This window comes from Poecile atricapillus, chromosome Z (genome assembly GCF_030490865.1).
Source record: "Poecile atricapillus isolate bPoeAtr1 chromosome Z, bPoeAtr1.hap1, whole genome shotgun sequence".
Classification (NCBI taxonomy): domain Eukaryota; kingdom Metazoa; phylum Chordata; class Aves; order Passeriformes; family Paridae; genus Poecile; species Poecile atricapillus.
The window spans coordinates 98203348-98230225 of NC_081289.1; the positions used below are offsets into that span (position 1 = coordinate 98203348).

A 26878-nucleotide genomic window follows, 5' to 3' on the forward strand; every position below is an offset into this window, starting at 1 on the left:
TGCTTAATAACAGAGCAAGAAGCAGTGGCACGACAGTGTGAAACACAATGTTTCCTGTGAACAACAGAACACACCTTTTCACTCTGAGGGACCAAGCGCTGATGGGAGGAGATTGCCAAGAGAGGTTGTAGAGTTTAGTCTGAAATCCTTGTGTTCAAAGACTATGAAAATAACAAAACTTTCCAACTTCAACTTCCCAGTAGTTACTACCATAAACTGGAATTTTGGACTGATTATTTTTTTATCCAAAGAGTCCCAAAGCAGATTGTCTTTTCACAGAGCAATTTGATACTTAAGAACTGTGATTTTTTCCATTTACTTTTAATCTGACAGTGCTAAGCCAGCCTTTTTCAAAAGTATTTCATTCCTAGTATTTTTGGAGGGGAGGCATTATCTAAACATAAATCATCTTTATTCATTGTTCGGTGTTTCCTTTTAGGTAAAAACTAAGTACAGAGGAAGTTACTGTAGGACTGAGATTCAGCCTTCCCATACAGTGCAGTGCATACAGCTTTCACAGTAAAAGCCATGGACTGGGATGGAACATGAAGCAGTGCTTACAAAGTTCTTTCACTTTTAATGCAACACTTTACAAGAACACAATCCTCACTGAGTAGGATTTAGGCAGTTTAATTTTTGAACTCATAAATTTAGGCTAATTTTTTTAACTCTTAAAAAAAGGGAAGCAGGATTGCATTTTGGTTTTTTGGGTTTTTTTTTAATTAGTTCCAGTGTTTTGTGACATAATTCTTGCACATACATACCATACCACATTGTCAAATACACAAAGTGAACTTAAAATGAATTTGGTTTTGGTTCTAGAAATAATTAATACTAAGCTTGAAAATGTGTAGGATCATCAGGTGCTTTAGACTGTACAAGTACAGCATTTCGTAACTCTGTAGGGATTTCTGTTTTTCTTAGAGAAGTCTGGGATCTGGGTAGTCCATAAGACAGGTTATCCAGGTGAGTGCTAATCCCCATCAAAAATGAACCTCCACCCATGATGTAGGGCACTGTCTTGTCCCTATTAGGGCTTGTTCAGCTCAGCAACACAGGAGGGTGTTGCAACTCGAGCAACAGCAACTCGATCAAGGTGCAGTGATATGAAAAAGTGTCACCATTTTAATCCCCAAGAGGGCTCTGCCCTGCTGCATTTCTTTCTGTTGCAGAAGCATTTCTTATTAAAGATAGATTCAAGAGATGTAGTGTCTTCCTTACAGTAAAGTTACTGGACAATTTTCTTTCAATTTTATATATCTACATCTAGAACATTGAAAGTCACTTTTTTAAGTTTCAGAAGTATCTACAGTAGTGCCTGAAGTGCTAGTAAGCCGTGTTGTTTGCAAGGATGTGCAGTCCAACAACACATTAGTAGTAGCAAAGAAGATGCTGATTCGCACCTCAGTTCTTGAAAGTGTAGCCTGTCACCTAAAGTTGGATATTTAGTTAGTCATTCTACTCGATCTTATTTTTTTTCAGACCAGGTTAGTCACAGCCATAATGACTTGGATTTAGACACCTAGGCATGTATTTGTCCTTCTAGTGAAACTTCAGGTTAAGTATCTCATGATATAGCAAATACTGGTTTTTAGTGGCTTTACCAGCCTTTTACAATCTAGCCAGACGCAGGTGAGGGGCCTAGCAGAAAGAATGAAGGTTTTTTTTAGGAAATTGACCATCTGCTATTTCAGCATAGTGCACTAGAACAATATCTCCATTAAAATGTTGAATTCAGTTGGATGCTTCTTCATCAAAATTCTTCAAAGAAAAATTAATGTTTTTCCATTTCTGAAAATCCATTTGTGTCCCAGTTTCAACATTCTCTAGTACAAAGCTTTTGATTTTGATCACTGGTAGATTATCAAATGTCTTGTACTTCACTGTGATCCCCCAGTCATGCTGGCATTCAGTATTGCGGCAATGCATCTTGCTTTTTTTCTCAAAACCATCATACTGAACTGGTTTCCGGTGGGGCTTTGTTATATAACGCTCCTTGAACGCATCACCTAGGACAGTGTGATGAGATTCCTGAAACAACACATGCCAGAAACAATATTAGAAACAACATTCTTCATTTTTTCTTGTCCTTTCCCTTCCCTTCTCAAATACATGTTCTCTCTATTAAGGCACTTGCTATTGTCCAGAAGGCTCACATTCCAGCTTCTTTTGACTCCTTGTTCTTCCCCCCCTCCCCCATTCATGGAACACCAGGTACTAGAAGGACCCAGGCCTGGGCTTGCGTCAAAGCCAAAAAAATCTACTGTGTATCCCCAGTCACCAGCTTACACATATTTGAACTTAGTAAGCTGTTTAAAAACTGTTTGCAGTATTTGAGCTATGGCCATGAAACTAAGAGAGTAATTCAGACAGTGGACAAGTTTGAGAGACTCCTGTTTCCCATGAGGGGTCATACAATTACTTTAGAGTGGTAGAATGAATTACCCTAACAAAGGAGTTGTAGATGTTTATAGCTCATATAATAAAGGATTAAAGAAATTAACAGCCTTATTTGAAAGCATATTTACAATTTGCTCTAGATGGCAGATCCTCCTGGAAATGCAGCTTGTAGGGATTATTTTGAAAACTGAGGGGTTTTTTTGCAGAGTGCTAAGCAAAACCACTTACTGAAGAGTTTTCTGAACTCTTCATTTGCATAGGTATAGGTGATAAGCCAGGAGCACAAAATAGAGTAAAAGGCAAAGGTGCTTTAGATAGCTCTTGCTTTTTGTCAAAGAAATGTAACCAAGTTTTCACAAAGCCAAGCTATTCCCAGCAACTTGCAGAGGACTAGTAAGTACCATCTACATTCTACAAACGGCTGGTAAAAACAAAAATTTGGCAAGGGCCTGAAGGCACACATGGTAATGCTCAGCTGTGGCCTTATCACATTGCAACTACACTTTTTAGAGCAGCACAAATAGAAGAAGCTTATAAAGAATAAAAAGCAGAACTATAAAGGCTCAAAGTGCTCAGAAAAGCCTCTCCTCCCTGATCACTACTTTCTGTTTGAAAAGAGTATTACCTTCTTTTGCCTTGTCTACAGAGAAAATACTCATGTTCAGAAAGAGTACAATCAAAATGTCCCTAGGATATGCATAGAAGCAATGTCAACTACACCTACAGAATGGAAAACAAAATAATATTGAAAAACTGTAGGACTCTTATGAAACCATGGTTTACTTTGCTTTTCAAAACTCGAAGTGTCCCATTAGACAAGGAGTTTGTAAGCTGATCCCAGTACTTTGTGTAGATAATTTTAAGTCAACAGAAACTGTGGGAGAAATATCTCAACAGCAGAGTCTTCTTCAGGAAAGTAAATATCCAGCAGTAACTCCAGGAAGTTATGTAGTTGAAGATCAGGGGATTTTCAACAGAATTTGTCAGAAGGGCTTCAGGAAAACTGAAGTGATTCCTACTGTATCCCATATTTGCACACCTTGGACAATATATCACATATATTATGGTACACATATCATACTACAGAAGTAGCTACAACTGTTCCTGTGGTTTACTTATTTACTCAGAATTTCTGTTCTCCTCCAGTTTTCACAAAATAGCCCACTTTCACACTGATAAACAATGCAAACAAAGTCAGTGATGCTGACTTCCCTCTTGGTCATGGATGTGCTTCTGTACAGGAACATACCTGTATAACTCTGATGTCGTCTGTACTGCAGGCATACGCTTTGCATTTTCCGCACAAGAGATTTTTCTTCCCTTCCGCTACTTTATGTTTTGTTTCTTTCTTCCTGGAATCTCGTAGTATCTTTTCCTTCATTTGCAGGCCGTGTATCTTTAATAAATAAATAAAACTGAGATCATTATGAAATGAAATCCCAATGTCAGGCTAAACATGACTTTGGGCACATAACATCTAGGAACCTATTACTTATAGCGCACAAAACAAAACAAACCTTGTTCTGGCAACTCACACCAAGAAAGAGCAGGGTACATTTGTCAATTTAGAATGCAGGGCTAGAATGAGACTACGTGATGGACAACACTTCTGCTGTTTGTTCCTTCCTCCCTTCTAGCCCCCAACAGCCCCTCTGGTCCTAAGGCTGCTATGTTGGTATGAACACTTAAGTTATGTGAGACCCTACAGCAGAATTAACGCTGCTGCTCTGGGAATCTCATGGTTTGGAAAGAAAGCTAGAGAGACCACAGAAACTGCAGAGAGAGAAGCAACAAGGTACAGCCTGGAGCTGAGAACCAAATGCAGAAACGGGATCCTCTGAGAAAAAGCAGGAGCAACTGCACCAAGGCTTGGAGGTGGGAGAGGAAATGTCACAAAGACCAGGGGGCCCTGGGTACCCTTTGTTGCACAGCTCAATCTCTGAAAGCTCATCTGGAAACACAGGATGATCTGTGAGTCCAAGGGGGTATGGGAGAACTATGTACAAAGCTTTTTTGTTAGTAGTTCCTGCCACTAGCTTATTCCAGGCTTCCCTGAGCTCTGGGGAACACCACTGATACACAGCCACCAGCTGTGTTTAACTCCAGTCACTCCCACTCTCTGGGCCCAGCCATCCAGACAGTTGTTTACCCAGCAAAGAGGGCACCCATCCAAGCCATGAACAGCCAGTTTCTCCAGGAGAATGCTGTGGGAAATGGTGTCAAGCTCCTTACTGAAGTTCAGACAAACACCAACCACAGCCTTCCCCACATCCACTAGGTGGGTCACACTGTCAACAGAAGAAAATCAAGCTGCTCAGGCAGGACCTGCTGTTCATAAACCCATCCCAGGTGGACCTAATCCCTGGTTGTCCTGTATGTGATGGGTAATAGCATTCAAAATGATCTGCTCCATAACGTTCCCTGGCACTGAGGTCAGGCCAACAGGGCTGTAGTTCCCTGGATCCTCCTGGTCCTTCTTGTAGATGGGTGGTCACACTGACCAACCTCCAGTCACCTGGGATCTCCTTGATTATCCAGGACTGCTGATAAATGCTGGAAAATGGATTGATGAGCTCGTCCACTAACTCTCTCACTACCCTTAGGTGGATCCCATCTGCCTCCATAAACTTGTGTGCATTGCAGTGGTGTAGCAGGTCACTAACCAGCAGTTCCTTTTGGATTGTGGGGGCTTCATCCTGCTCCCTATCTCTGTCTTCTAGCTCAGGGGGCTGGATATCCTGAGGCGCTTAATGCCTTGTTCTCCTCTGAAAGACAACCAGTCTTACAGAGGCAAACAAAGCATTAAGCACCTCAGTTTCTTCTCTTCATCTTTGTCACTATGTTTCCCCCCATATCCAATAAAGAATGGGGATTTTTTCCTTAGTGCTTGGTGGTGGTCCATATGAGTATCCAGCTGGGCTTTGGTCCCTCTGATTTTCAGCTGCAAAACATCACTATTTCTTTGTACACTGTGCCCAAGATAGCCTCCAACTCTCACATCACCCATGAGTCTTTCTCTTTTCATAAGCAACGCGTTATAAATTCTACCTCACACTCTAAAAGTTTTTTGCAGCTACTGTACAGTTGATATTTGCAAACTGATAGTACATACTATCCCTTCTCTTCTGACCTAGCCTTCGTCAGAAATCAAGTAAAATGAACACTTCCCTTGGGTTATCCTTTGGCCCTACATAAAGCCTTAGTAGATGAAGGCTGATATAGATTATGCCTTTATAATCTGAGTATGAAAACTACACATATCACAAACCTTTCTTGCAAACGTTGTTTCATCCCAGTTCTGTAGCTTTTCAATAGCTGCATTCATCATTTCTTCCTTGTAACTGTTTAGTTTTTCATTCTCAACCACTTCTGTTTTGCTTGTCACAAGGATGCACTTGCTGTCTCTTGCCCTTCCACGACCTATATAGCAACACATTTATGCTCTTTAGTTACTTTTAACAACATGTGCAAAAGTGACGGGTCTGCCATAAGACTATTAAGGGCCTTCCACATGGCTGCTTTTGTTTGCAAAGTTCTGAGATTCAGATAATGCTGCTTTCGAAGAGCATTCTTCTATAACAAACCAGAACAAGATCCCTCTTCCAGGTATCCTCATGGATATACCCTAGCCAGTATATATATGGTATATATATATATATATATATATGTGTGTATATATATATATATATATATATATATATATATACAGGCACTGTATATATACACAGCCTGCTTCTGTGGCCTCCCTGTGTTGAGTTCAGGCATGCTTTAAAATAAAATTTTGGTGTAGCAACTTGCTGTCTTTCTTGTCATTAAAAAAAAACTTTAAAAAAATATACATATATATATATATATATAAGAAAAGTTGATCTCTCTCTTTCTTATTAGTTTTCAGCCCTACTAATTGGTGTCTGAAAAACCCCAAAACCCCTGTATATCACAAAAACCTAAGGCACTGGAAATATAGTGCTGACAAGAACATAGACAACAGCAAGTGCCTTCTCTTCTACGTGACTATGCCTACTGCCTGCCTGTTTATTAAAGCTGTGACACAGACAAACCCAGAGCTACAGTGATCTCATACCAGTTTAGCAGTATTTTGGTTATAAAAAGTGTTTACATTTTCTTTTGAGCTTCTACTCCTCAAAAATCATGATTGTATGTGGTTTGAAACTGACATAACCTCTTTTCTTTGCACCTTTAATGGCTTCTTAATAATAAACACTTTCTTTTGCATAAAAGTCAATTCTGGTCCAATAAAACACAGATAAGAAGGTCACAACACACAAACCCTGAAAGAAGTGTAAGTACAATGGATATAACTTATATATATAAGTTATATATATTATATATAACTTATATATATAAGTATAATATATATAAACGATGATGTTAATTGCTTGGAAAATAAGATAAAATATTTCAGATGTACCCTTAAAAGAGTAGGCAGTTTTATGCTGTTCAGGAATGTGAAGCAGAAATCAGTATTTAGTGTGGCTTTTTATTCCCCTCTACTGGCCATACGGTAAAATCACCAAATTTAAGGCCAAAGTCATGACAGACTTTGTGGACAAGCAGGGAAGACAGAAACAGGGTGTCTTTGTTTTGGTCATAAATATTAGAGATCTGCACAGGCGTCCTGTACCTGGGAGCTGGGCTGGTAATAAACCAACCAACTGGGGAAGACCTTCAGAAGCCAAGGAAATACAAGAAATTCCATTGCAGCAGTCCTTTGTAAATTTTTTGAATGATTTGTAATATTTCTGACAACAGTTCTTCTAGCCATAGTTGTGCTTATATGTGTAATTGTCTACTTGAGGTACCAGTCCTCAACAGTTCAATAACCTTGTGCAGCATGGCTGATTTGCCTGGCAAAAGAGCAGTCAGACAACATCAAGGACTAGGCTGTGTGAACAAATTTATCATGTCCCATCATTCACTTGACTTTGCTCTAAGGCACACAGGAACAAGGCATGCACATATTACTGCAGTACTTAGTAGCATTTCACGTCCATTTCTAGGTCAAAACAGGTTTCTAAAGTAAAAGCTTGGAAATTCCGTACCTTTGACTTGGATCATTTTGGTGACATTACCGAAGTATTCATAGAGCACCACAAGGTTGCACTCAGTAATATCAATGCCTTCGTCAGCAACAGATGTAGCAATCAGCAGTCTGATGTTTTTATCATTTCTGAATGCATCCAGTACATCCCTCTGCATTGGCAGGGTCATACCTACAGTACCAAGAAACTGTGTCAGGAGAAAAACACTGAAGAGCTCCTTGAGCAAGATACCCACATTTGATTTTACTTAAGTGATTAGCAATTGGTACATACTTTTGATCTGGAAAAACACTTCAAGTTTGATATGCATGATTATATATATATGTATATATATAATATACACATATATGCAGTATATGTGTACATTATACCCACTGTCCAGGGATTCCTCTTGATGTGACACAGAAGTCATCAACCTGGGAAACACCATTTTAGACACAACACCCTTTATTGATCTTTATTGATCTTCATTGGAGGCACCCATGCAGCTTAGTTAGCCCAAGCTAGCTCGTAACTTAAACCACAGGTAATTAATTTCAGCTGTAGTTTCCATTCTATCTTATAACGTCTTTCTGCCAACAAACACAAAATAAGAGAGGGATCTACAAAAGTAACAGAGGCAATATGAGAATTAATCACAAGAAGCTATGGTAGTGAAATTTCTAAACTGCTTTTGAACCAGCAGCAGAGTCCTGAAGAAAAGTATCGCTGATGGTATTACTGCTGCTTTAACCAAAGGTTCTGGAGAGAAAAGGCAAGCATCTCCTCAGGATCCATTCAAGGACTCCCAGATAAGGAAGAATGAAAGTGCAAACCCACATGACCTTCCTCTGTTTAAGTGCACAGAAGATGAACACAGGAAAAGCAGAACAGCTTTAGCACCATAGCCACCACTGGTTTAGCATATCTCAGTGCAAATCTGCGTACCTGTTTTATGATCTCTTCTTCCCTTACCCATCAACACATCTGTCTTTATGTGGCTAAGTACAGGGTTTGCTTCTATCCACTTCTTCAAAGCCTGGAAAGCAAATCTCAGAGTTAGTTTCACTGTGCAGATGAAATGCTAGTTTGAGGTAGGCAGATCTTTCCTATGCTTGCCTAGTCATTCAATACTTCCAAAAGAAGACCCATGAGCAGAAGGCAATGTGTAACTCTCCTTGTCAGGAGAGAATATTTTTTAATACGTAAGAAAGCAAGGGTCACACCATGATGCCAGATTAAACCATGCCAGACTGATTTCCCCTTTTGCTACTCCTGCAACTTCAAAGTTGGCTAGAGAGCAAGTAGCCTTTCATTGCTAAAAAGTTTGTATTTTTCTCTAATAAATGAACAGGTCATTGAATGCTACACCTCTGGCATCAAAGGAAAGTAGTTGCTATTTACAAACTGGACTTCTGCTGCACAGTGACAATAGCATGTTCAAACTGCTCTTACAGAAGAACAAAATTCAGCCAAGCTACTGTAGGCTTTTAAATCTAAAATGGAAAGCTGCCAGCTGATGTTTGGTGTTGTTAGTTTGGACTTCGTCCTGCTTTTAATTTTTTCTGATTTGCAACTCATCCAGCATGTCTGGATGAAAAGGATAAGAAGGGGAGCTTGGTTGTTCAGCTGATAAATCTGTTTACAGTAGACAGAGACAGCTGATATTTGCAGCAAATGTTTTAATCTACTCATGCTAGTGATTAGCAGAACATTAACTTCAAGCACAAACCTTTTCTGGGAGCAAGGTACTGCAAGGGAAAAAAAGCATCATCCAGCCTAGATCCTCGATCATAGGCAAGTATGAAATAGACCAGTGATATGAAGAGTCCAGAAAACATCTGCTGCACAAAGTTTTTCCTTTTTCTTGATCAAAAACAGGTGTTAGGGCACAGACCTTCTTTAGGTCTATAGGAATCCTCTGAGAAATGTATAAATACCTCCTGATGTGCAGCCTGTAATGCAGTAAAGCTGCTGATTCATAATACCACTATACCTGAAAGCCAAAACCCTTAAAACACGTCTTGTTGTAACTGACTTTAGACCTAAAGTAAAAATCTTATGGCTTAATGATCAACTACAACATGTAGTTAGATGTCATGAAGGACACCATAGCTGTACTGTAGTTTTCAGAAAAATAAAAAAAACCCTCACTCATCCTGCCTCAGAGCATCAGGGCTTAGGTGGACACAGTATAATAGAAAGATCAAATACATGCACATTTTTCTATTTCAGATCAAAATGGGAAGGGTAATAGATGAGGCAATTTTTTTTCCCACTTCCCATTTTAGGAGTTTCAAAAGAAAATGTCGTACAGCTACTAAGGCTCTTGTCTTGGCAAAGAGAATAGTGCGAGTCTCTGGGTTATAGTGGTATGCTTCATCCAGGATGCAAGTGAGCTCTTCCAACTTTGGATTCTCATTTGACTCATCTTTTGAAAGAGCAGTGAGCTCTAGCTCTTTCTCTGAAAGAAAAAATAAAAAAAGTTTCTCGCAAAATTTACCTTTTCTAGTGCAGAAAGCAGAATTTCCATACAAACCTACTTTCAAACAGCACACACATTCTCTTTTAGCTTCTTATATTTTCTATTCTGTTCGAAATAATATGCTTTCATATGCAAGAAGAGAAATCTGTTGGTTTAAATGCAACACAATCCCCAGAAAAAACCAAAATTATGAATATCTCATACTTTGCATCAAACTGACAAGAGAACTTCTGTGATGTACTGTGTATCAAAGGACAGCAACAAAACAAACTTAGCTCTTGTGCTATTTCTTCTTAGAAAACAACTGACACTCAAGGGAAGACCACCCAGTGATTAAAAATTGCAGTCAACATGGCAACACACCAGACCACAGGCTGGAATATAGCCCACTGCTCACTAAATCGGAAGTCAGAGCACAGTGACAACCTCTAACTTCCAGTGAGAAGGGTACACCTGCTTCTCCCCAGAAGAATGGGACTAGCCAGGAGGCTAGGCAGTGCACTGAGCAGTGTATGTTGGCTTATCTAATGCTAGCAGCATTCATGATTGTAGACCATCCCCCTACTTGTGGGGCACAGCCATAATGGCACTGCTGCCTTATCTCCGAGCCAGGCATGTAAGAACTTACTACACCATCTAGCTATAACTATTACTATTACTATTTCATCAGCTTCTGCACTAGAAGCTTACAGCCTCAGAAATTTAGTCCCCCTCAGCTGCTTTAACACTGCACTTGCACCCATGCAGTCACTGCATCTTCTGGAAAGTGCAGTTTCTGGAAAAACAACTGCACTTACTTTGAAGGAAACACCTGGACCATCCTACCATAAGCTCTCTTTTCCCCAGCAACTGTCACAGATACTGTGGGAAATACCTTGAAATTTCTCTGTCAGCTGCTTCTCTAACTCTGTATATGGTCCATTTTTCACATTTGTGAAAAATTCTTTTAGGTAGGCTAAAGCATCTTCAATGCGAGCATCTTCACTGATAATGAGAGCATCATTGAATTTCTGCATGGAAAGAGACACACATTTAGACCTCATCTTCCATGGGGTGGGATGAACACAAATTTTATTTAGCTAGATTAAGCTTTGCAAATTTGTGGTGTTGTTCCATTTCCATGACAACACAAGCACTGCAAAGTCTCCTCTGCACTGATCTGCTCCTGGTGAGTATCATAGATGCAACTTGTACATGCCTTATGCTTTAGCCTGTGTCAACTTGCAGTCTTCAACACCCTCACTTAGTGGAGAGGCAAGTACAGATCTCTTCACTGTAGTGACCAGTGACAGGACTCATGGAAACAGCCTGAGGCTGAGTCAGGGGAGGTTTAGGCTGGATATCAGGATAAGGTTTTTCACCCAGAGAATGGTTTGGGCACTGGAACAGGCTCCCCAGGGAAGTGGTCACAGCACCAAGCCTGAGAGAGCTCAAGAAGTGCTTGGACAATGCTCTTGGGCTCATGGTGAAGGTGTCCTCTGCAGGGACAGGAGCTGGAGCCAATGATCCTTGGAGGTCCCTTCCAATTCTGCCTATATTCTATGATTCTAAACAGAACAACTGGTTCAAAATCTGCTTCTAGGTGAACATACCCATATTGGAAGGAACAGAATGACTCTGCAGGGAAGGAAAGAGGATGCACACTCACCCGCAAGTGTTCAGTACAAATGAAAAGTTCTCTACAAATACTGCTCTCCTTCTCCTTATCTTCCAGTTGCAACAGTCTGCATTTCTTCTGAGTGGAAACTATCCACTGTTCATATCTCTGTGTTCCAAAGTAATTCTTGTTGATTTGGGAGATGGTATCTATTAAAGGAGAGGAAAAAAATTTGTTCATCTTGAATAACAAATAAAAAGCATTAGCTAGAGGATAACACATTTCCCACTAGTATTTGCTCTAAAAAGCCTTTGCAAAAGAACAGTTTTTCAATCACAGAACCACTGAGGCTGGAAGGCAGCTGTGGAGGTCTTTAGTTCAACCCTCTGCTCAAAGCATATCACCCTAGAGCAGGTCACTCAGTTCAAATGGGCTTTGAGTACTTCCAAGGACAGAGTCTAGAATTTCTTCAGGCAAGTGTTTGACCACCTTATAGCAAAAAAGTTCTTCCTGTTACTTAAATATTTTTGCTGTGCCCACTGCCTCTTGTCCAGCCTCTGGGAACCACCTGCGAAGAGTCTGGCTCTGTTTTCTTCACTCCCTATATATACCAAATATATACCCAGATGATAGCATAAAATTAACCCAGTACAATTCAACTGAGGATCTGTGTATATACACACATCTGCAGTGACTTTAGTGATAAAATTAGAGCTCATTTATCCTGTAAAAAGCCTACAGTATTCATAAAAATCGTAGCATGTACATTGTTCCTTGAATTACCAGCTACTCAATAGTTTATAGTCATTCATTAAATAGTCCAGAGGCGTATTGACCAAGGGGCTGTCCCTGATGCAGTAGCTGTTTGCTGCATCCATACTCTGCCTGAGTGCTTCAAGAGCTTCAGTAACCACAGGGTCCACAGAAGGGAAGCCACTGCCACTCATGCAAGAGGAACTGTGATGCAAAATAAGCTTCAGAAGTGTTTGCTTAATGTAACATGCATTTTGAGAATCTTTTTGTCTTTGTTCTTTGATCAGACTTCTTGCGTTTGGGGTTGGTTTGTTGTGTTTTTTCCTTTGGTTGTGTGTGGGTTTTAATTTTCCCTTCCTGCCCCAGAATATAGTTCACTCTCAAATATCTGGGAAGTGGAGAGCAGGGAGGAAATCTAGAACTGAGGCAAACAGGTTTAAGGTACTGCAGTCAATGTACAAAAGCCAATCTAAGCACAGACAGTGTCCTTCAGTCCGGAGCTGGAGAGACCAAGGCTGATCCTGAACATATCCATTAATGGGTCTCTGCTTTGTACCCCCTTCTGCTCTCCAGTTTTTTATAAAAGCCACTTACTGGACACCACTTAGGAACTCTGCAAAAGCAGAAAAGATAAATTAATTTCTGAAGGGTTATAGAATTAATCTCATGATCATGAGACCTGTTTTCACAATCATGCATCTCCTCTCTGCAAACCCTCCCATCAGAGTAGCTCCTGAAGCTGGAACCCTACTGGCAATTGTTTCCTTCCTTTCTTGGGCAGCCATATCCTCTCTCCAGTGATGTTCATGTTGCACAGATCCTAATGAAACATTACCTCAAGGGCTTTTCAAAGGAAAATAGTGGAGACCTGGTAAAAAGTGGAAATAGAAGTACCCAGAAGAATAAAGAGGACAGAATGCTGACCAGAAAAGGTGGCCAGGGCAACCCTAGAAATGTGTCAATCTCCAAGTGCAGCTCAGAAACAAGAGAAAACATGAGAAGTGTCAGAGCAGCAAGTGTGAAAATTAATTTCTGCTGCACAGAAAAAATGACAACATTGAGAGTAATACCACTGTGATGTTTCTTATTTTCCTAACAGAGACAGATTGGGTGTGAAGGATTTGGAGAAATGTTTAAATAAGAACATACAGATATCTCTCATCAATGAAATCCAGCCCCCTGCATTTTGAATGCAAGCCCTTTTGTTTCCAATTCTTTAAATTCAGAAGGATTTGACACTGTCAAAAGCACACTGTTTTTAGTTGCAAGTAACAGGCTGAAATTCAAGCAAAAATGTTTATGATTGTCAAACAAATCAGGTATAACGGGAAAATTAGTTGAATCCCTTATCTATAATCTCTCACTGAGGAAATATTGATTAAATGCAACTAAAAATGAAGGAGATAGGAAGTGAAAAGAGTGTCTCTTCTAGCAGCTAAAAGCATTCACTCTGGTTTAATCAAATACTGAACTGCAACACAGGCATATTTAAGCATCTTACCTGCTGAATAAATCTTCCTCATCAACACCTCTGTCTCAGACATCAGACCTGAGATAATGTCTGCAAAATTATTTTGAGCTCGCATTTTAACCCATCTAATATCTAGAGAAGAGAAACGTAAGTCAGTGTGCTGAGTAAGTAAAACATTTCCTCAGGAAGCACAGAACAAACTCTTGTCTAGAAGAATGCTACACATGGTGTTCCATGCAATCATAATCAAATTTATTGTTAATAAGCACTGCAGGTGCACAGGAAAAACAGCCCCCAATCCTCACTGGCAGAACTGAATAAAAACTAGAGATGGTGCATCAACAGCAAAGAGAAAATATATCCAAGTGGGCACTGCCTTACTGCAGGAGATTGCAAACCTAAACTTCTTTCAAGCTAGTAGGAAGCAAACCCCTAGCTTAGTTTGAAGTTTTTAACTTAATAAAAAAAAAAGGGGGATTGGGTAGCTGCCATAATCATGGTGCTTTGCAACTCACAGGAAAATAAAAAGGAAGTGTGCTTACGTGTTTCTGGTTTGTTTCCAAACCTCTGCAGATCTTGTTTGTTCACTCTGACAGTGGATATGATCTGTATGTCAAGGTAGGAGCAGAGGACACAGATGTGCTCTACAGTTTCATTAGTGCTCTTGGCATTACCAACTCCAACAGAAGCAGTTAAACCTATAATCTAAACACAGACATGAATAGCTCCTTTGTCACAAATGCAATAAAACCAGGAGACATTGTTACCAGTCACCAAATTGCCACCATCATCAAAAACATGGAAACAAAACAGGCAGCAGAAGTAAACAAGCAGTAGGCACAAAATCCTAAGACCCAATACCTGTATGTATTCATGCCCTCTTCAAGGAACTCAAACTTAGAGTATTTAAACTTAAAATAAACTTAAATAAATAAATAAGCTTAAATCCACTCAGAAAGGGGGTTGAACTTAAAGACGCTTAAATCCATAACCCACACCCAGACCCATCCTTTGCATTCATTCAGAGGTGTCTTCCCAGCTGGATGAAAACCTCAGACCAGCAGAGGCAGTGGCCCCATTTTCTAGTGCAGAAAACAGCAATAGCAAGGTAACAAGGGGATTACTAAACTGCATGCTTTCCTCACAGTTCAGCTCTTCTGTTTGCTCTCAAATACTCCACTCCTTGTCATGTTTGATCAGTCTTTCTTGGCAGCTGCAGGGAAGATGTGACATGGGAAAAAAAGCCTGGAAGTGTCCAAGAATGCAAAAATGTTCCAGATTCTACCATTTCCATTTGCAGCCATTGTTAAATGGGAGTTTGAACTGGATCAGCACAAAAGGCAAGACTTTGCTGACTACATTGCAGGACACTTTCCTCCAACATTTCCACCCCTGATGGGCTGGGCCTTACCTGAGGCAGCTGGTTTGCACAGGAGTCAAATTTTTCATCCAGGTACCTGGTCATCAACACATTGTAAGGGTGGTTGCCTGTAGTGTTGTGGCACTCATCAAATATGATCAGAGTGAAGATGGAGAGGGAGCTAAGGATCCCTTTCTCCATGCTATTCACAAGAATCTGGGGTGTTATCACAATGATGTCACTGTCCTGTATAATATTTTCTACAGAGATATTTGCAACTGTTTCACCACAAATTCCTTGAACAGAGTATCTGGAAAGAAGATGCAAAAAATGGTATGAAAAAGGATATCTTGAAGGACAAGGAAAGATAGAAAAATGGGCTTTTCAGCAAGCTTGAAAAGCAGTTACTAAGTTTTGAATGCCAAAGAGTTAAAGCTGGCAGTTTGACCACAGAAACTGAGGAAAAAAAAAAAGCTGAGGGTAAATAACTGAATTTTCAACTACCATTAACAAAAATACATCATATTTGAGGAATGATTAAGTTGTACATTTAAGCTGCATTTGTCAGTTCACATGTAACAACCCTTTTGTGTACATGCCTGACATCATGGGACTGTTTCTGCCCAGAAGCCTCCTTTTCCCATAGATAAAAGGAGACATATGTGGATGTTCAGTAACCAGTTCCCTCAAAATCAGAAGATATAGGTTGTTAATGACCCTCTAAGCAATCTGCAGTCTTGACTGAGAGATGAACTATCATTTTCTGACTAGAGGTTGAAAAAACAAAGAAGTTTGGGTCCCTCCATTTAGAGAAGAGAGACAGAGAATGGCAGGAGGAACCTCACTGCTGCTGCCAGGAAGTGCATCAGCTTTAGAAGCAGGTGTGAAAGGACTCTCAAGAGAGAACACAACCCACCTTTTATGTACAGAAATACTTCCACCATTTCCATAGATGTGCAAAAATGAATGCTTAAACTCTCCAAAACCAGACTTCAGATTCTCCAAAAAAAGTCTGCCACGGCAATGCCATTCTTGCAGCTATGCATCATCCTGATAACACTATCAAGCACTCTTGATCACCAGCAAACCCATTACATCTTGCCCTAGCTACAGCTGACCTATAGGGCAGTTTATCTTCTGTGGAGGGAGACACCAGGCAGAATTACACTTACCCACTTCTTTCAAAATGCTGCCTGAATATATTTTTCTGTTGCTCATACACTGGCACTTTGGTTGCAAGGAAGACAACTTTTGCCTTTCGTCCTGAAGGAATGTTTTGCAAATGATGTTCACAAATCATAAGTGCCACAAAAGTTTTTCCAGATCCTTCAAACAGAAAACATGAAAGGTAAAGGACAAGTATGAAAAGGTGCATCTGTAAGCAGTAGCTTGTCTCATCTAAATGCCTTGTAACAAAGGGGAGCTGACAATGGGGCTGTTACTTTTCCAGACTTGAACACATTTGGAACAGATTTAAACACAAGTATGTTGTTTATTCAGGTGGGGGATCATCCCTTTCTCTCTCACAGTCTCAGTCGGTAAAGGAAATTGGGCAGTCACTGGGGACTAAAATCCATTTGCAGTTGTATTTGAATTCTTTGAAATCACTGAGTCTTTTTTTCACTCTCAGCACATGCTCTCTTATCAAATCAGACTATGTATAGACACCAAGCCCTTTCAGCTTCCACCCATCCTCATGCAGCCTCTGTCCTCTCTCACTTGCTTTCCTTTGGCCCTCAGGCTCACTGTGCAGGCTCTCCAGAGCTCTCCTCTGTCCCTGCCTCTGTTATCCCACTTGCCTCACCCAGGGCTCAGGGGAAAATTAGGCTGTCTGGATGTTGCAGGCATTGCAGTAGAGAAGAGAGGGGAGCCTGAAGCTAACTCATCCTGTTTTCCCTTCAACTTGCAAGACAAATTTCTTAAATATCTGCAAAGATTAGTGACTGGCTTTAACTGAAAAATCCACACTGAGGAGTGAGAAAGCAGAAGTCAGAACATGGAAACAAATGCTGAGTGTGCTGAATACAAGCACTGACGTGCCAACAGACACATCTGTATTGCTAGCCTCTGTGCTGCCCATGGTCATTAATTGCAGGGTAAATCTGGATCTACTTCAAGGAAGACAGCTTTGAAACAAATGGCTGAAGAAGTCTGATTCAACCTTTACCACTCCCTATCCTTCTCAGACATATGCATCAAGAAATTTTTCTAAGAAATGTCTATCCCCTTACCTGTGGGGGCACAAATCAATGTGTTTTTCCCATCAATAGCAGGCTGTGCAAGCTCAATCTGGTAGCTCCGAGCCTTCTTTGGTTCATAAACAGACGGAGATGCATAGACACTTCCTAGGATAAAACAATGTTTTTGCAAAGACTGTTGCAATAAAAATGCCAAAAATATGTTGCGCCCCATATAGTTGCTATCTAAAATGATAGAAGAGTCCTTGCAGTCTACACAGAACATTACAGATGCTCCAAATAAGAATTCTGTGTGAGTTTGATGGCACACTTTTGTTACCCCTCAACTGTGATTCATAAAATGAACTCATTTCAAGGTCTTTGCTGACAACGCTCACTTCAACTGGTCTGTTTTTCAACTCAGAATGAAAACACAAAGGATTATTTTTCCCCAAATACATACATAGGATTTATTTTAGCCTTCTGCTCTATAGACTTTTGAAATTATTACTCTCTTAAACTGTGGTCTTGTCAGAGTGTTTGGACTTAAGGAACAGGAACTAGAAACTATACTGGTGGAGCAAAATTTGCCATGACAGTCGCTGCACAGATCCTTCGCAGCCACATTCAGTTCTCTAAACTGGTTAATATCAGGTCATGTATGAATTAATTATATCTGGGAAGAGATGCATAAACAACAGGCTGGTGTTAGGGGACCTTTTTTGATAATGTGCTGACAGGACAACTCTTCACTAGAAATGTGATAAGTGAGGGGCAACCCCATATACTTGCAGTGCCCAGCATGAGATCTTTTGAACATTAATACAGAAGACAGGTAAATCAAGTCAGAGATTTGTACTATTTCCTCAGTACCTTCCATTGTGGCACACTACATCTGTGTCCTTCAGGAATCTAAGCAAATGGAAAATATCAAACACAAACTTTTAAGTTCTTAAGAGCTACCTGAAACTGAAGAGAGATTTTTGCTGAGATTATCACATTCTGCTTCTTCAGAAAAAGTCACCATGGTTTCAAAGTAATTCTCAGAGGCATCTGTCATTTCACTATCCACATCTTTGCCATTATCTATATAAATGGAAAAAAAGCCATGTTATTGATCCTGATGATTTTAAAACATATTTGCTGCAATGACAAGTGAAGGAGTTGGTTGCTGGAAAAAAAAGACTACATAAAATGATGGTGCACACAGGCTCCTTTCAAAGAAGATGGATAGCACTGAGAATCTTGGTTTTAGAAGAACACAATGCGTTCACAATGTGTAACAACTTCCAAAAAACAAAGGAGACAACAGACTGTGAGGAAAGTTTATCCTCTGTGTTTGGTGACAAGAAATCACTGTGTAACACGGACATTAACCATAAGCATGAAAAATTCTTATGAATTCAAAGAAGCTTTATAAATTCAAGATTCTGCTCTCCTTTTCTCCCCACTTACTGAAAGGACCTAGAAATTGTAAGAATATCTCTATTCTTTATATTACACAATGATCAAAAGAGAAATTTTCTTTGGTGTTATAATTAATACTTTCTCAAAGAACCGTCCCTAGGCCCTGCTTGAAGAGTCTCTTTGCAAACAACATATGATGATCACAAAGCACTGCTTTTGGAGGGGGAGAAAGAGCACATCTGCACATCAATCCAGCTCCAGAAAGCACACAATATCTGCCATTAATTTCTGGTACCGACTCCTCTTTACTGCCAGCAGTAAAATGTTTCCAATATGGACAATACTTCTTCAGTAGGCTGACTTTGGCTTTGCTGAGCTGGATGTCAGAGGAAGCTGCTCCAAAAGACAGTGATAATTTTAACTTAAAAAATGTAACTGTCAACAAATAATATGTATAGCCACCAGCTACATAAAATAATACCTATGTACATATAGGTATTACTATTACATATTATTTCACCTCTATTTTAATAAATTTATTAATTATGTACACTAAATTTTAATAAATTTATTAATTATGTATATATGTACATGCATATATAATAGTTAATTCTCCAGTTAAGAAATTACACCCTTTGACTGCAGTAATAAAAAAATTTCAAAGTAAGAAATAGAGTTTAAGAAGCCACTTAAATATAGCTTATCCCTGTTGCTAACTAAAAAAACAATTCAAATAAGCAGCTAGGGAGACAGCAAATGTAGATACGAAGATATATAGTCCAGTCTGTCTAAAATCACTTTTTTAGTAGCAAAATAACATATTCTTATCTAAATTCTTTTATGCTGCAGGTTACTTACAGAAGTGTTTTTCAAGCAGGTAAATTTAATGACTAAAGCAAAATCTTATGAGGGACAATTCTGCAGTTTTGCACAATGTGAACTTAATAACTTGGTAAGGGCTGCTTATCATTATAAATGCTTGGTAAGGACAATTTCTTGTAGAAAAAGGTATATGATCTGCTCTGGGGATTACACAGGTGTATCACTCTCTGTCACATTACTAGTCATATTTTATCAGAAAATATTGCATCTGTCACAACTCAAGCAATTAAAAAGATGGCAAAACTTGCGTTAAGAAGAGAAGGAAGAAGATAAGTATTTGGCTATTTTTATGCCTTCAGAGCCTGTGCTGCCTGAGTCTCCTTTCCATAAGAAGGTACCATGACTAACCATCTGGGAGGAAAAACAGTCAAAAACTAATTTCTGCCTGTTTGTAGGATAGTACTTGTATTTAATTTTATATAAAAGACTTCAAAAAGAAATTTTTAAGAGTTTTTTCTTTTTAGACCACAAAGTATTCTGACAGTATCCTTCTAAATTAGTCTGATTCTCCTGAAAAGAAATTACTGTCTGGTACAAGAACAGGAAAAGGATATCATTAAAATAATTCACAGTTTACCTTCTCTTATATTCCACAGTACACTTGCATTGTAATATCCTGCATTATCCAATGCCAGCTGAAGACTTTTGGGCCAGTTTTCCTTATCTGAGCGACAGAGGCATTCAATGAGTTTAGTTATCCCAGCTGCTTTGCTTCTGTATTCACTGATCTGCGCACACCGCAAACAGAAACTGCCGTCGGTTCTGAGCAATCAAACCCACTGCTCTTTCCTTAGCAGGTAAATTTGTTATGTTTGATGTTCAGTTGAAAACTGCATTTCCTTCTCAATGAATAAAAGCTTTAGAGTAAGGTTCAGCCATTTACCCAGTACAGCTTCAATTCTGCCAGTGTAGTTACACACTAAACTTAGTTGGACTATAACAATAGATAAGCTGTTTGTTTGAATATTTGTAAATGGTGTGAAATATCACAGAGCTTTTCTGTCAATTTCTGTCTGGCAAAGTCCTTGTAATGAACTCTATCTGCCATAAATCTGTGAGCCTTCCATTTCAGAACAGGAAAAGAAAAATTATAAAAATTATGGCAGACCTGTGACCAGCCACCTCCTCACCCAGCCACCTATCAGACAGGTGCTGATTCATCCCACAGGTGAAGCAGCCAGCACTTCTCTGAATCAAAACTAGGCCAATACCATGATTTTACCATACCTGCAGGATCTCATCACACTCCCTGTCTATCAGGCATGTGTTTATGTATGGCATGATGGCTACAGGATCAATTTCTAGCATTGTTGCTTCTATCCGCTTCAACAGCTGCCTGTGCAGCTCCAGTTTTTCCAGTTTGCTGAAGTCCCAGTTTTCAATTGCTTCTGCCAGTCCAGTGTAACCTTTCAGAAAAAGAGACAAATCATTACTGTGAATTCAATCTCTAGCTAGAATAGGTAGGAACAAGCTGAAAAAACATTTTCTCAGCCACTCTAGAGAAATTAAAATTATTTTGTCCTGTAAATGATAAAAATCTAGGCGAACCACATACAATTTTATCTAAAAAGTCACTGTTTTTCTTCATAGCACTTTTATGCCTAATATGAAATACCTGTGCTAAAAGAGCAGTAGCACCTGAAAAAACGATAAAAGAGCCACAATAAGTCATAGGTGCCATCACCCAAACAACTATATCCACTCCTGTCTTTCAATTACACAGTCCTTGGAATTCTTGAATTCCATGATGCTCGTCTGCAGGATTCCCAGAGCAAAGGACACTACTCAGAATCACAAGATGCTTTGGTTGCCTTTTCTTTTATTTACCAGCATTTTATCTTTTACTCTTGTCCTTGGCTCCACTCCTTCAAAAATCCTTCCTGTACTGGATCCAAGCCAGTCCCTGAGAGAAAGCAGTACAGACACCTGCAATCTAGATAGTGATCAAATAGCTGAAAATACTGTCCTGGAACAGACAGTGACAGGGAAACATATTTTAAGGACTTGTGTGATTTGCTGTGTAGGCTTCTGAAGTGGAAAAAAGCAGATCAGGGTCCCAGCGGAACTTCCGAAGGAATTTGCAAACTTCTTAATTCCTTTTAGAGGAGCAGGAGAGTGGTGTGGAAACTTACCACCATAATGTATAGTATAAAGTATAAGTATTACTTATCCCTGCATCTGCCAAAAAAGAAGAGAAATTCTAAATTCTAGTCTCGTTCCAATTAACAAGTAATTGGGATAGCACTTTGAATCATCAGGTAAACTGTCTCAAATTTTTGCTGAAGATACACCAAACTGAACTCTACTAGCAGGTTCAAAGTAGATAGTCCCGCAATTCAGAAATCAGCATTATCACAGACTGGTAAAAGGTTGCTCTGGACCTAGTGCTTGCTTTAAGGTATGAGCGGGTTACATCCAAGTGATAAGAAACTTTGTAATATTTTTTCACTGAGACAATTATTCCCAATTAATAGTGAGGAAATGAAAACAAAAGTATTTTACGACATGAGATTGTAGGATTCAACAAATCTAATAAATCATAAAGAAGAATCTATGATACAATAGACATGTATAGAAGAAAGCTGGCAGATGCTGCTCATTTTATACCTTCACAATCTTTTCTGTTCCATTTCATAAAGGAACTGGATTAGGAACTTACACATCAAGTAGTTATAGCTACTGTGGAACAGTCATGTTATAAACTACGAATGGTTGGTTGCTTCTTGAAACAGAAGACTTTCAATGCCACTGAATAATTTAAAATCTTTTAAAAAGTCATTTAAGGCTCTGTCGTTAAGTTATCCCATGCTATCAGTCAATCCTCACGGACTTCCTGAAACCCATTTGGCTTTCTGTTTCAGAGGATTTAGCCTCCTTCCGTGGTATTTGGTGAGAACAATGGTACTCTTGTTTCTTCTCTAAAGGCTCTGAGACAGACAAGCCTCCTGTCAACGAGGCTTTCTCCATCCTCAGAATTGTTCCAGCCGCTTCACATCCGAGCAGGCTTGTTTCCAGACTGCCAGCCTGCCTTTTCCTGCGGCACCTGACCTGGTGTGTCAGCACGGGCAGCCGAACCGCGGCGGGCGGAGCGCCCCGGCCGGTCCCGGGAGAACCGGGGCGGAACAGCGACACCGCCCCGCCGGGGAGTGGCACCCACCTGCTGCCACCAGGGCATCCAGGAAGCCCCGCAGCCAGCCCTCCGCCTCCAGCAGCAGCACGGCATCCAGGAACAGCGCGGCGGCCGCCGTCACCCCCTTCTCCTCCTCCTTTCGGACCCTCTCCTTCACCTCTGGCGAGAAGCCAGCACAGACAGTGAGGGGCGAAGGGGCAGGGACGGGGAGGGGAGCGGGGGGTAGGCGGGCCGGCTCTCACCGTCGGACAGCCAGTCCGTCATGTTGCCGAGGATGTGCACGGGGTTCAGGATCTTCTCGATGTACCGCCTGAAGCACCGCAGGTTCTGCTTCTCCTCCGCCGTCATGGCGAGGCCAGCTGCGCACCGCCGCCCGCGGGCCCGGTGCCGGTGCCGGTGCCGATCCCGGTGCCGCGGTCCCGGCTGCGTGCGCGGAGCCCACCCCAGGTACGAGAGAGCTGGCAGGGACTGAGTGGGAGCCGCCCCCGAGCAGGGAGCGACGGGAAAAGGAAACTTCAGTGCGGCTGAAGAATGGAAACTGAAAGCGCGCTCGAAGGGAAACGCTGCTTTCCGCTTGCGTCTCTCCGTAGCAAAGGAAAGAGGGGACCGTCGCCCCGAGCCCAGCTAATCATATGCCCATGCATACGGCTGTAAAGGCTGTAACCAGCCCGTTTGTGCGGCTGCCAGGGTGAGAAAAAGCACAGCGAAGAAATAGGAGTAAACGCATCATCCTATCTTCTCTTCCCTCTTGTCCCCAGAAAAACCTGAACGAGCTTTTATAGGTCGTATCCTGGGTTTTTTAAAAAAAGTATAGAAACACTTCTAAAAGCTTTTAGGAAACGGATCAGGCAGGTGAACATCAAACGAGGAGGCTTACCGAAGGGGCAGTCCTGTTCCAGGGCAGAAAGCACCCGCAGTGGGAAGCGCTGCTAAACGTGACAGCTCCTGACGCAAACCACTCCTCTCACCGTGTGCTGAGTGGATGTGCCATTCTCAAACAGACGACTGACAGGTACTGGCCCAGCACAAGATTCCTGCTTTCTAAAGCCTGCCAACACAAGGCCGCTGAGCTTGTCCTGTCCCCAGTGGTGGACAGTGCATAGCAGAGGCAGAAGGAAGGGCATTGAGGCAGGCACTGACATTTCATTTTCTACTCTTTTCTAGTCCACTTTTACGCTCAAGTACTTAATATCCTTCCGTTCCTTTTTCTGAAGTGTTCTATCTATGGGAAGAGTGATTGAGCATTGGAATAGGCTGCCCAGGGAAGTGGTGGGCCACCCCGAAGGTGTTTAAGAAAAGACTGGGTGTGGCACTTAGTGCCATGGTGTGGTTGACAAGGTGGTCAGAGGCTGGACTCAATCATGTCTAAGGTCCTTTCCAAACGAGTTTTTTCTGTGATTCTGTTTTCACAGTAAATAAAGAAAGTACTGTTCTTCTCAAAAGGCTGAAAAGCTCATTTGGAAGCTTTGCAAAAGCCTTCGGTGTGGTTTGTTGTGTAAACCTGGTGCCAGACAGCATGAGCCCGAGCAGCATGTGGATTGCTGCAGTAGAGTAGGCAAGGGGCAGCAGGACTTCCAAGGGTAATTGCATTTTCATTCTGTAAGTCAAGAGGTTTGTAATATATCCCAATTAAAAAAACCCAGGCATTTCAGAGACCTTCTTTCCATCATTATGCAAGAAAGCTGCTTGTGGATTGATGCCTCTGCTTAAGAACTAGATTGCCTCCGATTTCAGGAGTGGGTCTTCTGACGGCATGGGGATCTGGCAGCAGGTAAGGTCCCTGGGGAAACCAGAGTGCTCGTTTCCCAGGATAGCTCTCTGCGAGCAACCTACCTCACTTCCCAGGGATCCTCCGTTCCTCACGTCCTTGATTGCAACGTGCACAGACTCCTGCTTCAGATTTCCATGCCTAATGCTGAGCAAAGTACACAACAGCAAGGGTTGCTTTGGCATTGAGACCCAAAGAAGCTCTTTGATGTCCGGAGACTGTAATATTATATGTACGATGAGCAGTTAAGACACAGTAACTGAACATCAATACAAAAGTAATTAGATTTGCTAAATCCCTTGAGTTTTGTGTCAAGACTTGAACTGACTGTATACTGGCCTGAGAAATGTGTTGATAAATTATGCTCTATCTCCCTCTGTTGATCAAGACTTGCATCGCACTTGACTAAAAGTCAGGAGGATGGCAGTCTTCTGAGCATAGTTTTACTTCTACAGAAGGAATCTGTGGTGATCTTTGAAACTGACCATTTCTGTAAGTTCCTCGATACTCATCCACCATTCAGAGAATAAAAAGTTAGGAAAAAAATTAAATGCAATTATTAAATTGTAAGTAGTGCCGTGTGAGACCAGATGGTAGGTTCTGTTGTAGCAGGAGAAGTGCATAAAGTTAACAGCAGGAAAGGAGGGCTGCAATTCCTAATCCTTTCATTACTGCAGAATGCATTGGTACACCTCAAAACAACATAAAGCGCTGGACTGGTTGCTCACTGCAGTTGCCTGTCTTGCAAAATCCTCACAGGTCTCTGGCTCTAAACCAAAGGTCTGAAAAGTCTGTTACTTTTGAACAAACACTGCCATTCTCATTCCTTGGTGACTCCTCCATCTGAACCCATTGAGCCTTCCTGTGGGTTAACCTGTAAGAGCAGTAAGTGTCTTTTCCAAGTAATGTTTTACATGATATTTTATGTTTCTTGGGAAAAAACACGATTTCTGTTCAAAAATTTCTCCACATTAAAATGTTCTTTCTCTTTTTGAAGACTTTTATATCCCATTCAGGAAGACATGGGAAGACACCCTGCAGAGATCTCAGAAGACACTAAAATTATGCTAGAGTTTACTTTTACTCTTTGCAAAAGACAAGAAATAGAAGAAAAAACTATTTAAATTACCTTTGCCTGTTCTGTGTCAGGAACTCAGCACAGCACATAAATAGCTTTGTAAGAGGGAAATTATCCTTGTGACATTCTTATCTTTGGCTTAAGGAAAATCTTCAAGATACTGTCTTCTTCAAATCTTCAAGATACTACTACATTTGAAGTAGGCTTGAATCTCCTGTAATGCTTTCAGCCTTCCCTTGTGAAATGAACATTAGTTTTTATTCTAGTGTATTTTGTCTCAAGCACTTTGGGTCCTGATACAGTGAGAAAAAAATGGCACCTGACCTCAAGAGCTGAACATAGAAAGAAATAGGAAAGAGCAGAGTGGGCTGACAATGGTTGTTAATGCTTTGTGTCTTATGAAGCAGACTCGGTGAGCGCTGCCAGTGGGGATGTTCAGTGCTGTTCACTGATAAATGTTGCCCATCTGGGAGCTAAATTTATTTTTCACAAGACTTCTAAAGTGCCTTTGTCAACCAACATGCATGATATTCCAGCCCTGGTTTTCAGGTGGCACTTGGTATTCCACAGTCCTCTTCAAAATATTGCAGAAACTATTGGCCCAAGAAATTTTTTTAAGTCCTGGAAAGTAGTGCAATGGAACGGCAGGAGGCATTTATGACTGACAGCAACTGAAGATGCCCAAATCTTCATTATCTCAATTATTTCAATGTCTAATTTTTTGTTAGAAGGCTGATAGAATACTGGAAAGTAAATCTCTGAAATAACCTTGTGCGTTCCCCATTCAGTATTCAGCATACTCATGTCCCATAGGTAGCAAAATAGAATTATTTTCCACTGATTAATGTGCATTGAAGTCTTTACAGGTTTGACTGGCCAGAAGGACTCCCTCCCATATGAGATAATGAATAGGAAACAGTAATAATTATCAGCCAAGTCAAACATCATGGAACTTACCTGTGGCCTTAGCAAGAATGTAAAAATAGGTGCGTAATGCCTGCTGTGCAAAGGTGCAATGAAACAAACAACGTAAGAGTTTATCCCACTGGATGGGATTTGTTGCTAACCTCAGCATTATCTGTCATGGACTTTAGATAGAGAATGCCCTGCTCACTAATTTCTCAACATCATGTGTATGCACACAGTGGGACATATATCCCAGAAAGTGCATTTTAGGAGGTCTGCTGAAGAAAAATAAATACCACTTCTATCAGGTTCCACCTAGAAAAAGCACATCAAAAGGAACCACCCATAACATTCCCATGTTACAAAATGTTTTTTTTTAATGAGAATTTGAATTAGTGTAAAAGCCGTGAAACATTTTCAGT

General features: G+C 40.7%; 1 protein-coding gene across 3 annotated transcripts; it reads right to left on the reverse strand.

Annotated features, from left to right (window-relative positions):
* Positions 1-205: 205 nt before the first annotated feature.
* On the reverse strand, positions 206-23767 carry RIGI (RNA sensor RIG-I). Of its 3 annotated transcripts, XM_058864784.1 has the most exons (19): positions 23582-23767; positions 22947-23172; positions 22732-22863; positions 20802-20980; positions 20152-20302; positions 18249-18371; positions 17340-17453; positions 16281-16434; positions 15160-15418; positions 14291-14453; positions 13779-13880; positions 11576-11733; positions 10802-10937; positions 9758-9906; positions 8391-8481; positions 7464-7634; positions 5669-5820; positions 3650-3796; positions 206-2031 (listed from the first exon to the last, which is right to left on the reverse strand). In XM_058864784.1, the coding sequence occupies exons 2-19, from the start codon at positions 23050-23052 to the stop codon at positions 1735-1737; spliced, it is 2784 nt and encodes a 927-aa protein (XP_058720767.1). In that variant the 5' UTR covers positions 23053-23172; positions 23582-23767; the 3' UTR covers positions 206-1734. The 3 variants fall into 3 exon arrangements, with proteins under 3 accessions (XP_058720767.1, XP_058720766.1, XP_058720768.1); XM_058864783.1 differs by lacking the exon at positions 23582-23767 and having other exon boundaries at positions 22947-23207; XM_058864785.1 differs by lacking the exons at positions 206-2031; positions 3650-3796; positions 5669-5820; positions 23582-23767 and adding an exon at positions 7086-7268 and having other exon boundaries at positions 22947-23255.
* Between the last annotated feature and the right edge of the window lie 3111 nt (positions 23768-26878).